At 38.2% G+C, this 16235-nt stretch overlaps 1 protein-coding gene across 1 annotated transcript; it reads right to left on the minus strand.

Annotated features, from left to right (window-relative positions):
* Positions 1-267: 267 nt before the first annotated feature.
* LOC149297913 (sideroflexin-1) lies at positions 268-11706 on the minus strand. The gene is made up of 10 exons (XM_089488034.1): positions 11543-11706; positions 10104-10274; positions 9557-9655; positions 8429-8504; positions 7284-7369; positions 6676-6803; positions 3505-3554; positions 2918-2967; positions 902-949; positions 268-364 (listed from the first exon to the last, which is right to left on the minus strand). The coding sequence occupies exons 1-10, from the start codon at positions 11704-11706 to the stop codon at positions 268-270; spliced, it is 969 nt and encodes a 322-aa protein (XP_089344160.1).
* Positions 11707-16235: the final 4529 nt, after the last annotated feature.

Below are 16235 nucleotides of genomic sequence, written 5' to 3' on the forward strand. Positions count from 1 at the left end.
CCCAAAGAGACCTATTTATTTCAATTCTGTAAAAATAAAATAAAAAAACTAATAAAAAATGTGAGGTCGAAATGGAGTTTCAAGTCGTACAATAAATGTTATGACCACTTAAAAACAATAAGCAAAATATCCAATTGATGTATGTAAAACAAATAGGTATCTTTTTTAATCATTAAAGGGGCTGAGGACTTGCTTCTTTTTTTTCTCTAGAATATTATAGTCACGCACATCACTGAGAACATATTGTCTGCTTAGATGGCTGTGTAATTATAATCCTTTGTTGAAGTAGACTCGTTCCAAGCCAGGGCAGTTTTCTTTAATATGTGCTTGCAGTTCAGGCTCCAAGCGGGTCACTGACATTGAGCTGAGTAGACACAAAAGATTATTAATTAACATGTTGGGAATAACCTTTGAGACTAAGGAAAGGATTTAACACTAGATACTAGCAATAATACTGGTCATAAGGCAGACGTTAAAAAAAACTGGGTTCAGTAATTTAACAAAATGCAAATTCAATAGGAAAATAATCTCATGAACCAGTTTAAGAAATGCAGTTTCTTTCCATTACTCAGCATTGAGAAACAGAACTAAAAGGTACTCTGAAAGTAGGGTTGTTACTTAAATAATGAGTATTTTTAAAGTGGAAATGCTTACTGCATTAAGGGAAGATGGCATATGAACAGTGGGGGTTTTGAAATAAAGATCAGTCAAGTTCTGGACCCTGATGCCATTCAGAAACATTCCGTTTTCAGAGTGAGCTATAATAATCCTCTACTGTAACATTCAGATGGATTGCATTCATCTATGTGCCATACCATTTTTCCTGTTTTAAAAAAAACTGTGCCATTAAATGAATCTGGGATTCTACATGATCCAATTATACCAATAAGAATATACATACCTTTTTTGTGGAAATAATGCACAGCATAAAGGTGTTGCAAATATCAAGCTGAAAAAAAATACAAGAAATCAATGATCCCATACAATTTTCTAGTCGCATCAAGGAACCCTCAGGTTTGCCACATTATTGTAGCTAATACTAATACTAGGGGTTATGTATATAAAAGGATTTTAGTTCAATATTTCAAAAGTGGTCTCATCACCAGGACTGCAATAACAAGGGTTCCATGACAGCCGTTCCCCCCTTACATAGGTCACGGTAGGTTTATAGGACCCTTGCAGCACTTTGAAATGGTATTTTACCGCCCCAAGACATGTTTTTTTCGAAAAAGATTCGTGAAGAAAGAGAAATGTTTCTACACCTCTCTTTCTCTGCAAACCAATCTGTATTTTTTTGGACATCTTTTCCTCCAATCGGTGAAGAGGGTGTGCCCAGAAACTCTGCTATTTTGTGCAAGTGCAGCAGGAGCAGTGGTGCAGGGGGGGGTTGTCATCGGGGGAGTGCCACACTGGAACACAGGGGCGGAATGCAACCGGGCCAGTGCAAAATTATTCACAAAGGACCAGCCTTTTGTTAACAATTTTGGACTGGCCTGGAGGCCGTGCAGCAACCCCCTGATGAGTGGCACTCAGGGCAGACGCCCCTCCCTGAACATAGTGGGGTCACGTAAGGTTGAACATGAGACTGCCTGCAGATGGACAGAAAGTTGTAGTTGAGGTAAGGGGCTGAGAGTGAGACGGTATAACTGTTTGTGTGTATCAGCATGAATGTGTAAGTGGAACATTAAATTGGTAGGTTTGGTGAAATTCAGGCCAGAATCATCATTTCACATAATCCCTCATTGTGCCAGCATACAATACCATGCATAAGAACAAAAACAGGGGGTGGGGGTGTTAGCTAGAAAATGAAAACTGGGAAATTTTACAAACTGCTAGTATATATTTTTCAGTACCACAATTTTCATAACAAATCAACAATTGCCTAAAGGTTAACACTAGAGCAATTGAAACAGTTAAGAGTGATTATTAGCTCTTTGATTTTTACACCTTCATTTTTATACACTACGCTATAGGATGAAGCCATATGATTTCAGTTTAATATATAGAATGAAACATTATGTAAGTAGTTATGAAGATTAAGTAAAATCATCCTTAATGGGCCTGCCTGAAACAAGTAGAATGGCCTCATGTCCCGTGTCATCTCTTTCTATTATGGTTTTAGCAGGGCCGGCCCGACAACGGAGCCGAGTGGGGCAACTGAATGGTTTTATCTTACCAAGTTATCAGTACCCGCTAGGCGCCCCTCCCTCTCTCCTCTGCGAGCCTTCTAGCTCGGTCTCGGTGCCGGCTTGTAATGTTGACGTCATTTCCGGCGCTCAGCATTACAAGCCGGCACTGAGACCGAGCAGGGAGACTCGCCGCAGGACTGCTAAAAGGTAAGTACGTGGGGGGGAAGGGTAGATAATGGGGGGCGGCAGGGAGAGGAAGGGTAGATAATGCATTTTAAACTTCGCCCCAGGCAGCATTTTGTCTTGGGCCGGCCCTGGGTTTTAGTAATTGAGATCAGATACTGAATGAATGATATCACTAGCCCGATGCCTGGTAATAACTGAGCAGATCTTCAATGAAACCATGTTCGGATTTCAAAAGTGACTGGGAGAGTAAAACAGTTTGCCAGATTTGTTCCACTCACCCTAAACATTAATAATAAAGTATGGACATAACGGCATCTTTACAAATTGCTAAAACTAAGTGCACTGCAACACACATCTGCTATTAGTGTTACTTATTATGGCAATTTATGCCATGACGGGGGGGGGGATCATTTTCTTCCATGACTCATGGTACATAATTCACAGTTCAACATATCTCCACTTTAAAGAGATATTCAGGACACAAGCAATGATTATAAAGCACCTCACGCACATAGAGTGTTAAATATCTAAGATGTTATTGGCACACATATTAATTTCTCATCATAACTAATAGTAAATAAACAACAACAAGGAACACTCACCAGAATCCAACTAATCCAACTTGTATAGGGGCACTCATCCATGGGAAACGCTTCATGAAAGAAAACATAAATACACTATGTGTAATGGTCTAACACTAGTCTAAACGTTAGCATAAGTACAATATTCAATAAAAAAAGCACAGTGAAAGTCAAATATATATTTTAACTGAAAACATTTTACCCCCCCAACAATCTAGAAAATGATGCTGGGTATGGTAGAGACCATCAGCATATCAAAAACCCAACCTGTGTTGAATCTGTTTCTTACGACCAACTTGCTGAGGCCAATGTGATTTCAGCTCATGAGAAAAGCCTCACTGTAAGTAATTTCAGCTTCATGATGGAATATCTCTATAATGCACATTCAGCGATCAGACACCTAAACTCACCTGAATTCCATCATGTTCTGGAAACCTAATTCAGTTCTTTAGAATCGGCATGATGAAGTCCCCTAAAGTGTTTATTTTTTATTTGTCTCTTGACACGTATCTAGTCGGTGCGTACTGCATGCATCTGCTACTTCACAATATAAATGATACAATGGTTTTGCTTAACAAGTGAATTTTCAGAAGGGTTATCCAGCTTACCTTTAAAAATGCTTTCTTTTCCAAAGTGTTCATTATAAAGGGAGGGATAGCTAGAAAAAAAGGTAATTTGTTGACTTACAAAATGTTACAGTATTAACCCCTTCGTGACAAAGGCTGATTTTACTTTTTGTACCCTTCGTGACAATGGCCGTTTTAACATTTCTGCGCTGCTCGTGTTTAGCTGTAATTTTCTTCTTTCCCGTTTACTGAACCCACACACATTAGATATTGTTTTTTTCAGGACAAGAAGGGCTTTATTTAGATGTTTTGATTGTATCGTATTATTTACTATTAAAAAAAGTATAAAATATGGTGAAAAATTTAGAAAAAAATGACTGTTTCTAACTTTTAGTTGAAAAATCTTTTACTCATCTATAAAAGGTAATAAAAAAACCTGCTAAATAGATTCTACTATTTGTCCTGAGTTTAGAAATACCCAATGTTTTTATGTTTTTTTGGTTTTTTCTGCACGTTATGGAGCAATAAGTACAGGTACCGTTTTGCTATTTCAAAGCCTTTTTTTTCCAAATCTGGTAATTCTTCCCCCCATGTGCCATTTCGGGTATCTTTGAAGCCGGCCAATGCAATTTACCCCATCAAGTCATATATTTTTGAAAACTAGACAGCCCAGGGTATTCCAAATGCTGGTATTTTAACCCTTTCCAAGCACTTATTCTACCATCAGCCTTTGTCAAACTTTATGGTAGTAATTTTTTTGCATTTGTTTTTTCACACACATTTTACTTTAGGTATAAATAAACAGGTTCTGGTATATGTCACTATCAAAAAACACCCCAATATGTGTTTAGCAACATCTCCTGAGTACAGCGATACCTCACATGAATGATTTTGCCTGGCTGTTTGGGGGCAAAAGGGCCACATTTGGGGCATGCACATTTTTCAATGTTGCACTTTGGCATTTGGGGATCCACTGCCCATGCCCTATTTGGTACATCTTTGAGCCGGCCCATTTCAGTGTGCCCAATAAAGCTATATATTTTTGAAAACTAGACACCCCAGGGTATTTCAAATGCTAGTATTTTAACTCTTTCCATGCACCATATCTACCACCAGTCTTTGTCAAACTTTGTGATAGTCATTTTTTTCCATTTGTTTTGTCACACACATTTTACTTCAGGTATGAATTAAAAAGTTCTCGTATATGTCACTATCACAAAACACCCCAATATGTGTTCAGCAACATCTCCTGAGCGCAGTGATACCCCACATGAATGATTTTGCCTGGCTGTTCGGGGGCAAAAGAGCCACATTTGGGGCATGCACATTTTTCAATGTTGAACTTTGGCATTTGGGGATCCACTGCCCGTGCCCTATTTGGTACATCTTTGAGCCGGGCCATTTCAGTGTGCCCAACAAAACCATATATTTTTGAAAACTAGACACCCCAGGGTATTTTAAATGCTGGTATTTTAACTCTTTGCATGCACACATTTTACCACCAGAATTTTTTCAAAGTTTGCAGTAGTATTTTTGTGTGTGTATTTTTCCCACACACACCTACTTTATGTATGAATTTACAGCTCCTGGTATATGCCGCTGTCACACGACACCCCAATATGTGTTCAACAACATCTCCTGAGTACAGTGATACCCCACATGCATGGGTTTGTCATTTTTGGGGGGAACTAAAAGGCCACATTTGGTACGTGTGCATTTTTCTAATTGGAAATTAGATGTGTGGCCATCCTTCCCCCCGTGTTAATTGGGACCTTGTTGAACCCGGCCAATTCAATTTACCCCATCAAATCATACTTTTTTTGCCCCATGGGCATTTAATATGCCAGTATTTTAACTCTTTCCATGCGAGAATTGTTTTAAGCTAATATGCTAATTTTAGGACTTGCTCACAAAAATATTTTTTTTTATATATATATATTTTTTTTTTGCCTTTTTTTAATTTTTTTTACATTTTTTTTAAACTTGAAGGTTCCCCTGATAGTGACATCAGTGGGAAATTATTTTTACATTTTACTGGTTTTTTACTATTTTTTTTCTAATTATTATTAATTTTATTTTTAATTTATTTTTTCTAATCACACTGTGATTAGAAAGCTGAGCTCCATTGACGTGCATGGTTGAATGCAGTACCTATATTCAACCTGCAAGTGGAGCCAGAGTTCTCTAGAAGGTCTGGAGACCGTCTAGCGAACTTTTTAGACTTTATTGTTTCTTTATTGAATTTTCCCGGACCGCCGCCATCTTGCAGATGGCGAAGATCACCGGCAGCTGCGGCTGTGACCGCTCTCCGGAGCGGTCACAGTCCATCCCCAGGTAAGTGTTTGGTGTCGCTGGATGCCTCCTGATCGAGGCATTCCAGCGACACCATTTAAGTTTAGGAGGCGATCGTTGATCGCCTCCTAAACGCTTTTAAAACGGGCGTCCGCCGCCATACAAAGTATGGCGGATGTTGACGCCCCGGGGAGGGGCCAGAGATGGCCCCTTTGTGCCGATAATGGCGTTGCTGAATGCCTCGAGGTCGAGGCATTACAGCAACGCCGTTTCGGTGCAGAAAGCGAAAATAGATCGCTTTCTGCACCCGTTTAAGCGTTAAGTGTCGTTATCGACATGAATTTCCGTGACGTGCCCGGACCGGCAATTGTCATCAAGGGGTTAAACACACCTTAATTACAGTTATATAAAAATATTTTATGTGGACATTCATCAACTCCATTTATGTGCTGTTTCACATGATATATATATATCTATATATATCTATATCTATATATATATATATATATATATATATATATAAAGAGTATTGTGTGATAGAAACCACATTCCAAAGGTTATCATGACACCCGCAGTAACTTTTTTTATTTTCTGAGCTAGTAATAAGGACATCGAGGAGAAGCAAAAGAGGAAATGTGAAAACCTGATACACATCCCACAATGCAACTCCAACAGAGGCAGAAATGGGATTTTCAGGATCTAGTGTCCAAAAATTACTTTTTTTTTGCAAGCGATATAAATGAAAAGCTTTTTATCTAACACTTTCTGTTTGTGTAACTGAATGTGTCGAATGTGTCAGTGTTCTGTGTTAATGTGCAAGGCATTCTGTAGTATTTGCATAATTCAGAATATAAATCTGTTTAGCTATGCCACGTAAATTATATAATTATTATATAATAAATAATAATAATAAATACAAACCCATGCCAGGAGCAGCCATAAGGATCCTAGAGATGACCACCTGAGTAATAGCCTGTTTAGCAGCATTAGGGGATTCTCCAATTCGGACTCCATTCTCATCTGTCACAGGAATACCACATTTCAATTCCCTTTAAGAAATGAAATATCTTTTATTATTAGACAACTGTGCAAAATAATTGTGCACAACAGATTATACATTTTATACATATATATATAAACATTTCCTAACATTAAAAAAAATATATATATGCATGAGGTATTTGTAGCTAAATGGAAGACAAGACATTTCCTTTCTGCTTTTTATTTCCTGACAGATCTTGCAAAAATTGTTTAATCGTATGAGCAAAAGGAGATGGATTGCCATATACTATGGTAAAAGAACACATTTTTTTTCTGTTATTATGCATGTTAGCTAAAACGACACCACTGTACGGTTATGTGGCAGAGGGTAGAAATATCACATTCTCTGCAGACAAACTTAGTACACAACTATCAATGTTGCCAACTTAAGTATTTAATACACACAATCACAGGTATCACCCTAATGCTCCCTACTAAAAACCACAAAGAGAGTAAATTATGTAAATGTAGGAAGTGACAAGAATTACCGTTGTCTCATCAATGGTATATTGATACAGTTAGCAGCAGCAACAGCAGCAAAGGGAACAAATCTTCCTATTAGAGGCGAAACATGCTAAACAGAGGCAAAGGAAACAGAAGAAAGTGAGTCTTAACATTTATACTTGTGTTCTATTCTCTACTTTTATTTTTAGGCTATGCAATCCCATTCAATAATGGTCAATATTTTATCATACCCAGTTTGTTAAGTTCAGTATTTAGGACATTTTTGAGGAGTGGGGATGGGAGCGGATACCCTGTGGTCCAACATTCCAGATATATCTGCCTCATTCAGAACAGATCCGGTACCTGCTTCCTCTAGTGACCAGCCTGCGTAGCTTTGGGATCTAACATACACTGGCACTCCAATCAGTGCTTGAACACGAGGAAGCAACTAGCAGAGATCTGTGCTGTTCCTCTTATGCACTTAGTTTAGGAACTTGATTCTAACAAATTTATAATCACAAGGCATCATAACATTCACTTGCTACAAAAGATTACACAGTTGTTTATGCAATTACAACCAAAGGTGAAAATGTTAAGAACAATATCAGTTTGTGACCCTTCATTAGGTGCTTTGAAACAAAGTATAAATCACTAATTTAGCACTATTCAAGAATAACATTGAATAAGTAAATCATACATGCAGAAACAAAACACTTTCGGGTCTATTCACTAAAGCCGGCGTTCACAGCAGAGCTTTGTTTCAACTCCTTGACTTCATTATACATCGTGAAGGTCCAACCCCAGAAATGGCATTAGTTTGTCCTTAATAAAGACTAGTTAATTCAGGTAAGACTAGAGTCCTCTCAACCACTGATTTGTGCATTATATAGGGGTTTCTTGCTGGAAACTAACTTTAGTTAATATGACCTTATAAGTTCTCAGGCTGAAAACAGTTATCATAGATGAACATCAAGATCGTTTGGTTTTTTTGGTGTGTATTGTCTTGGATATCCATTATTTTACCCATTTATAGTGAAATTTCCTGTTGACTGAAGTTCTGTCTCTCCAAGGGTGTTCAGATTACAGTTTACCTGCTGCATATTAGGCATCAAACGGAACATGGGTGAAATGGATATTAGTGAATTCTGATAATTAGAACACCAAATAAGTACAAAACATATGAAAATACCTTGGTTAGTGCATTAAGTCCTAAAGCTGTTGCAACAGCACCTGTGGTGGCAGAAACATAAGCTGTTCCCAGTTGGCTAAAACAACAAGAGGTACAAGTGTTTGCAAATGTGCTGTAAGGCTATGTTAATTAAAACAAAAAAAATGTGTTATTAAAAATGAGAGGAAGGGGTAGATTTAGTGGATTTTAGAAGTTATGCAACAACATAAACAGGAATCCACATACATCGTCATGGACCTACAGTCAGTTGGCAAAATGCACCCACCCTTAAAGTAATCAATATAGCCATCTTGTGTCATAAGCTTCATACCCGATACACAATTGACATGTAAGGCCACAAACACACACATAACCAATTTAATTAAAAAAGGCTCATCTGTTTATAACACCTGGTTGTTCGTGTTTTGTTTTACCTAGACATCCGACACGGCCACCTCCCAAAAAAAATCCCAATTAAATAGATACTAAGCAGCAGCACGGGTGAATATATACGCACAGTTCTGTTCTGAAGTATTCATACACTCTTGTGGTATGTGTGCCTTATAGAGTATTACTGGTACATAGTGTACTTCGACTTAATTTAAGCAGTTAACAGTAATTATTAGAAAACCAGTGATCAATTTTTATTCACAAAACGAAATGGAGGTGGGATTAGCTAAAGATATCTCTTATCAATGCTACGGGGCTGGAAAACAAAAGAACATCGCACTAAAGTATTCATTTACCCACAGTTTATACATAGCACCATTTATAAGAAATCCGATAATTTATTTTAGCATATTAGTGTAGAGAAAGCAGCCCCTTTACTATTACGTTTTGCTAAAAGACTAAACCAGTGCTTTTGAAGAGACTAAAAGTCTGTAGATATTTGTGTCAAGCTATTTAAGTGGATGATATCTGACAAAAAAAATGGATTATGTAGGATTTACAAGAAGCAATTTACAAATACGAAACCTGGCCGTAATCTTTCCAGTTTGCTGCAATTCTGACACAAGGTCATTCGGTTCATTGCTCTAAACGGCAAGAATCCAAGTCCACATTGGCAATAAAATGCAGCCACAGAAGCCAGGGCTACTGGCACACAGTCACATCAGCGTACGAGAGGCCCCATGTGTGTTAGCATCCTACCTTACAGTGATGGGAGCATCACCGCTCCTGTTCGTGTAGTTAACAATGGCATTAAAAGACTGGTTAATCCACTGCCAAAAGACCACAGCTGGCGTTGTCCTTAATACAGAAGAAAAGCATTTAACATCAAAATTCACTTTGCTTTGTAACTTCCAACTCTAGTTTCACTAGAAACATGAAAAAAAGCTAATAGAGCGCATGCCAATTAACAATATTTACAAAAATTAAAATTGGCTTTCTAAACTCATAACACCATTACATTCAATTTTATTTTTCAAGATTCTTTAGTGCTTTTGCAATAGGGGACAATTACAGTTTTACAGTAACATTAAAATTAACAATAACATTAATAATCATCACTGGCACAGAAGGTTAAGAGGTCTCTGCTTGTGTTGACATTCTATTAGGTGGTCTAGGGGGATTAAGACACTACAGAAACTGCACAACCTTTATCTTTCACAGATTACACTGATGCACCCAGTTTCTCTTGGGTTTAATCATTCAATCTTTGTGAAAGTTTTAGAGTTTATGTCTGGTTTCCTCTTACCTGTAAAAAGTCATCATGCAGCCAGTGATGGTCATGTTCATTGGTACCTGAGCAGACATTCTTCCAATTAATATCATTTTCTCACCAGTATCGGGGTGAAAGGCTGAATCATACACATACTTTGCCCTCCAGAGCTCATCTTCGGTCAGCCCTGGAATCACAATGCCCTGTCTTGGGTGGAGATTGACATTATGAGGTTGGCCTTAGCAGTTACAAAGTTTTATGCATTAAGAAATAGTTGGGACAGGCAAAATATAAGTGAACAAACAAGACTATCTCTAAATGTGTTACTTGTCACCTCCAGAATGGTTTTCTATCAGTTTAAAAATCACTGGCAATTAATCCCCAACCAAAAGCCACAAAGATGTCAGAATTGCCTCTATTTATCCAAAAAATAATAATAATCACATAACACGCATGCTTTTGTAACATAAAGTATGTGGTTTTCTGGTCTGGATTTCATTGTAAAGCTCTAGTGGCATATTCCCTTTAAATGCTGGCATCCCTTCTACCACTAGTAACAAGATCAACATGTAAATGTGACAAACATGTTGTTTTTTTTTTTCACTGTTTGCACTTTGATAACAAAGTTAGCTCTCACACTTGACCTTGCTCACAGTGTGATGTTGATGAACCCTGGTAAACCAAGGGAGTAACACAGAAACATACAGCAGCACAAGGCAGACACTGTCTTAACCCAGGCACTTATATTTCTCGGCTAATTACTATTACAGTTTAAGAGAATTTTAATTTAAAAAGTCAAGCTGAAATTTAAGCCATTGATTATTCTATAAATGTGTTCAATGGACACTTCAGTGTGCCAGGCGTGATTCAACAAACAATGCATACTTTGATATGCATGCATTAATCCTGCACAAAGTAAAGTACTTGCACTAGCAGCAGAGCTGCAGTGCAACATCCCCTCTGTGGTCCGACATTTTGAAGCCAATTAGTTGCAGGAAAGATCTCCTATTTAAATCAATGGGAGAGCTCTCTCTGCATGCACACAGAAGGATTAGTGCCCCACCTCATGAACCCATGCATAGCAAGTGCTGGAGTGGATTGGCACTAAGTATATCACATGGCAGCCAAACTGCACATCTGCAAGCCAAAGAGCTGAAGGGTGGGGAAAAGGGCAAATGCATATGAAGGGATTTGGCTGATTCTTTCCATGCATTTTGAAAGGGGGCACTGCATAAATGTGAAGGGACTACGCACCTAGCATAAGCGTTAAAGTGCATCTGATGGAAGTGAAAATGATTCTACAGCCATCACCTTGTCACCCAAAAGTAGGCACCAATTTGTTGCTGCCATAAAAGTTTTTTAACAAAAGTTCTTCTGCATAGGTTTGAAGAACTAAAGACTATTGCTGTGATTTCTCCCAATATTAACATAGATGCCAAGGATTAAGGAGTAGGAGTAACACTAACTGATTATACCTGTAGTTGTGTACAATATTCCGGGCATGCTCCAGCTGATCATTCGACAGAAGGATGTTCCTTGGATCAGTCACTGTGAAGAAATGTTTGGCTCTTCCCACAAATGAGCTCTGATCCCAGCGTGGTTCTTTAATGTTAATATTTGAAGATAATTCACCAGACATTTTCAAAAGCTGTTCAGAGGGAGAAAGGACACATGGAATAAGCGGTTAATCTAGTTTTATCTATGTTCACCGACAAGCATGACAAAAACCTGCATATCAGATTAATATTTTTCACTTCTGCTCTTCTCTTTTCATATATGGCTGCCAGAACAAACTGTCCATGGATTAACATCAATATCCTTAGAGAGCTACAATTACTAGTAAAGGCGCTGTCGCTGGTAGCTAATGATTTACCGTAAGAAATTATTTATGTCCAGGGGAAAAATGTAAACCAAAACATACAGACTGGAATAGTGAACTGCCTCGGAAAGACTCATCCATCTCATCAAGGAACTACGAAATTACATTGTATGGCAGGGTCGCTATCTTAACGGAGTCCAAGGACTGTTTAAGGATGCATAGTCTCAGTAGCTTTGGCCACTGCCTGCTGCTGTCTGATAAAGCTGGGAAGTGACTGCTGAAGGATGTGCTTTAGAGATAACAGAAAACACAGATGCGTGGTGAAATTTATCTCCGATAGCTCAACGGGTACAAAAAAAATAAAAAAAAAAACAAAAAAAAAAAACAGGTGTGGTACCACAAGGCAACAAAGAACTGATTTTTTTCTGCGTGAATTCTACAATATGTGTGTGTCTTAGACTCCTTATAGAAATAAGACAGTAAAATATTTTAGTATCTTATTACTAAAAGAAATACAACATATTACAAATTTGGATTACAATTTACTTTAGATATTTTTCAGAGACTTGCTTATCTATTTAACGTCATTGAAATGTTGGTATTCTAAAACAGACTATCAAAATATTTAAATTACAGATTTATTTAAGCCCATGTTCCCTGGACAGGGCTTCGAAAAGATAGGCTTCATTATATTATATTTATGGAAAAGAGAAGGTGAACTATTGTGTAACAACAGGAATTTATAGAAATGGGACTGGAAACTTTTATGACATGTAGTGTTAGATCGCACTTGACTATTTTGATAAATAGATTTATTGATGAATACATTTTGGGTTATATCTAAGAGAGATGATTGTTTGGCAAGGGTCCTAAGGTGAAGGAACTAAGGGCGCTGGATTCAATGCCAGATATACACCATAAACAAAATAATTATTTAGCATCATCATATTCTACAGCACTGTACAACAGTTACAGAACGGTGAGGACGTCCCTACTCAAATAAGCTTGCAATCTAGGAGGATGCGTGCATATATTATAAAAGAGGTGAAGGTGCAAATGTTTGAGGATGACCAGCAACACAACTGTATCTCAGTACAAACATTGTTTAAATAAATTATATTATTAAATATACAGACTGGCTTAAGATTAAGGAGGTATGGGGGCACCCACAAGCAGGAAAGAGACTAGTAAATGTAAGGGAGTGGTAGGTGGGGAGTTGATAGGCTAGAAGAGGGTTTAAGGGATTTTTTTGTAGACTAGCAACAAAGGCAAAGTCTGGTAAGGTAGTGTGCGGCATTTCATAGGATAGGCAGCCCTATGTGTATACAACCAAGAGAGGAAAAGATCAGAGCAAAGGAAAAGTGAAGATCATTATAGGAGCGGAATAATTGGGTAGTTTTGTATTTGTAGTTAAGTGAGATGTAAGCAAAGGAACCACCGCAAAGAGTTTTGTAACCAAGAGTCAGGATTTTAAATTGAATGCTGAAATGGAAGCCAGTGACTTTTTTTTTATTATTATTATTTTTTTTTTTGCGTTTATTATTCACATACAAAATTACATAAATATCAATCAAAAATATTAAATATACTAAAATCCATAAATATTCAAGGGGCAAATGAAAATACATATATCAGTGATTTGTATTCAATAATGCCCGAGTATCTTTAGGATTGTATTGAACCACTTTATATAACATTCATACATTCGCAACACAACCAATTAGCAAGCGAAAGAAGACCCAAAAATCAAAGTCTAAATTAAGACAGCGCTAGTCCCATTGGGGTATATCCTTTAAGTCCTTTACATCTTTACCAGGGATATATAACTAAATACAAATTTTCAATATAGAATAAGACAATCCTGCAATTTCAGTACTAAAGCATCTGTTATGGACCAAAAATTAATCCATTATCGCTAAGAATCAATATACTCTTGCCACGAAGACCAGATATCTTTATACTTAGAGAGATTCTGATTTACTGAGTAGAAATAGCATTCCATGTTTAATTGGTACGTTACTTGTTTTGTGATCTCCATGCAAGATGGAGCCTCTTCCTTTGCCAGCCAGTGACGTTATTGACAAAGGGGAGAGGTGCTGGTAGATTCATGGGTAGATGGTAACTAAGGACTGAGCTGCAGCAGTCAACACGGAAAATAATGATTGCATGAATAAAAGTTTTAGTTGCATCTTTCGTTTCCTACGAACAATGTTTTTAAGCTCTAGGTAGATATGGTGGTAAATGAGAGGTCTGAGTAAATGGAAACACCACCATACCTGGTATGGATGATCGTCCCATAACTGGTGTCAAATGGATGTTAGTGCTTGAGGGAAGGGACATAAGTTCAATTTTGTGATTGAGGTCTTGAAATCATGCAGACATCCAGTTAGAAACAGAGGCATGGCACTTGGTGAAGAAGAAGGATGGTGATAAATCTGAGTGGAATTGTTAGTCACATGGGGGCTTAATGTGAACTGGACTTCTATGGTTCTCTGCTGTATCTACCGCCCGCAGAGAGCCCTGACCTCAACCCTATTGAACACCTTTGGGATGAACTGGAACGGAGATTGTGAGCCAGACCTTATCGTCCAATATCAGAGCCTGACCTCACAAATGTTCCACTGGATGAATGGGCAAACATTTCACAGGAACCCTCCACAATGTTGTGGAAAGCCTTCCCAGAAGACTGGAAGTGTTTGTAGCACTGGAAGTGTTTGTATTGGGACACCTGACCATTACCTCCAACAGGGACTTTGATGGCAAAGCATTCTAAATACATAGACATTAATATGTAGTTGCCCCCCCCCCCGAAGGTGATGGGGGGGCAACTACATATTAATGTCTATGTATTTAGAATGCTTTTCCATCAAAGTCCCTGTTGGAGTAATGGTCAGGTGTCCCAATACATTTTGTCTATATAGGGTATGTTTGTTACATAGTTAATAAATTATTCAATCTTCAAACTGTAGCTATTTTCATTTACATTGCCAGCACATTACCATAATAAGCTATGTTGTCTACATCTTTATTTTTCTTGTAGTTCCAAATCAAGTATTTAACGGTTAACTGCTTTTGCCTGTCAGTTTTAAATGAAATCGGAATTTTTTTTGAACAGTTTTAGCCTGCATTAAAAACATTTGTACTAGCGCAGAACTTTTACAATAAACTCCATACATTAATCGGAGTAAAGTCACTCCAATGATAAATCGCTTCTTGTCGCTAATGAGCTGGATGTGCTATCAGTGCCAGGACACTGTGGTTATTACAGATTTATTATTATTATTATTATTATTATCCTTTATTTATATAGCGCCAACAGTTTACGCAGCGCTTAATACAATACATAAATTCAAGGGATATGACAAGACAAGAATTGACAGACTAAGACAAACCGATACATTTGGTGGAGAGAGCCCTGCTCGCAAGCTTACAATCTAGAGGGAAAGCGCTGCGTAAACTGTTGGCGCTATATAAATAAAGGATAATAATAATAATAATAAATGGGGTGACAAACATAAGGCATAGAGAAAGGGTGAGAGGTATTGTGGGGGTTGTATCGATGACAAGGAAGTTCTAGCAGCTAAGAAGGTATGCTTCTCTGAAGAAGTGGGTTTTTAGATGTTTCTTGAATGTTGGGAGGGAGGGAGAATGCTGAAGGTTCCTTGGGAGAAGATTCCAGAGATATGGGGCAGCTCGAGTGAAATCTTGTAGACGGGAAAAGGAAGAGGTGATGAGTGAGGAGGAGAGCCTTAGCCCATGGGAGGAACGTAGGGATCGAGTAGGAGAGTATTTGCTAATGAGGTCAGAAATGTACGGAGGAGCAGTATTATGGATGGCCTTATATGTCAGTACCAGGATCTTAAATTTAATTCTAAAGGTAATTGGGAGCCAGTGGAGGGTTTCACAGAGGGGGGAAGCAGAAGAGGAGCGACGTGCAAGGAAGATGAGCCTAGCAGCCGCATTAAGGATAGACTGTAGAGGAGAGAGTCGAGACAGTGGAGTGCCAACCAGAAGAGTGTTGCAGTAGTCAAGACGGGAAATGATAAGGGAATGAACCAGAGTTTTTGTGGATTCTTGGGTGAGGAATGGGCGGATACGAGAGATGTTTTTTAGGTGCAAGCGGCAAGATCTGGCGAGGGACTGAATGTGAGGGATGAAGGAGAGGTTTGAGTCAAGGATGACCCCAAGGCATCGGGCCTGGTTAGTAGGAGAGATAGTCGTGTTGTTAATGGTGATAGAGAATTCAGGTAGTGGAGTGGAGATGGAGGGAGGGAAGATAATGAGTTCAGTTTTAGAAAGATTAAGTTTCAGGTAGTGTTGTGACATCCATGAAGAAATAACAGACAAGC

Source organism: Sceloporus occidentalis, unplaced genomic scaffold, assembly GCF_023333645.1.
Source record: "Sceloporus occidentalis isolate IW3139 unplaced genomic scaffold, rSceOcc1.0.p SCAF_36, whole genome shotgun sequence".
Classification (NCBI taxonomy): domain Eukaryota; kingdom Metazoa; phylum Chordata; class Lepidosauria; order Squamata; family Phrynosomatidae; genus Sceloporus; species Sceloporus occidentalis.

Excerpts from the sequence above, each read along its gene's own strand:
- LOC149297913 (XM_089488034.1), bottom strand. The coding sequence starts at position 11,706 with ATGTCTGGTGAATTATCTTCAAATATTAACATTAAAGAACCACGCTGG. Across the intron at positions 10,275-11,542 it reads AATATTGTACACAACTACAG|ACAGGGCATTGTGATTCCAG; the intron begins GTATAATCAGTT and ends TCTCCACCCAAG. Across the intron at positions 7,370-8,428 it reads GACTTAATGCACTAACCAAG|CATGTTTCGCCTCTAATAGG; the intron begins GTATTTTCATAT and ends GCCTCTGTTTAG.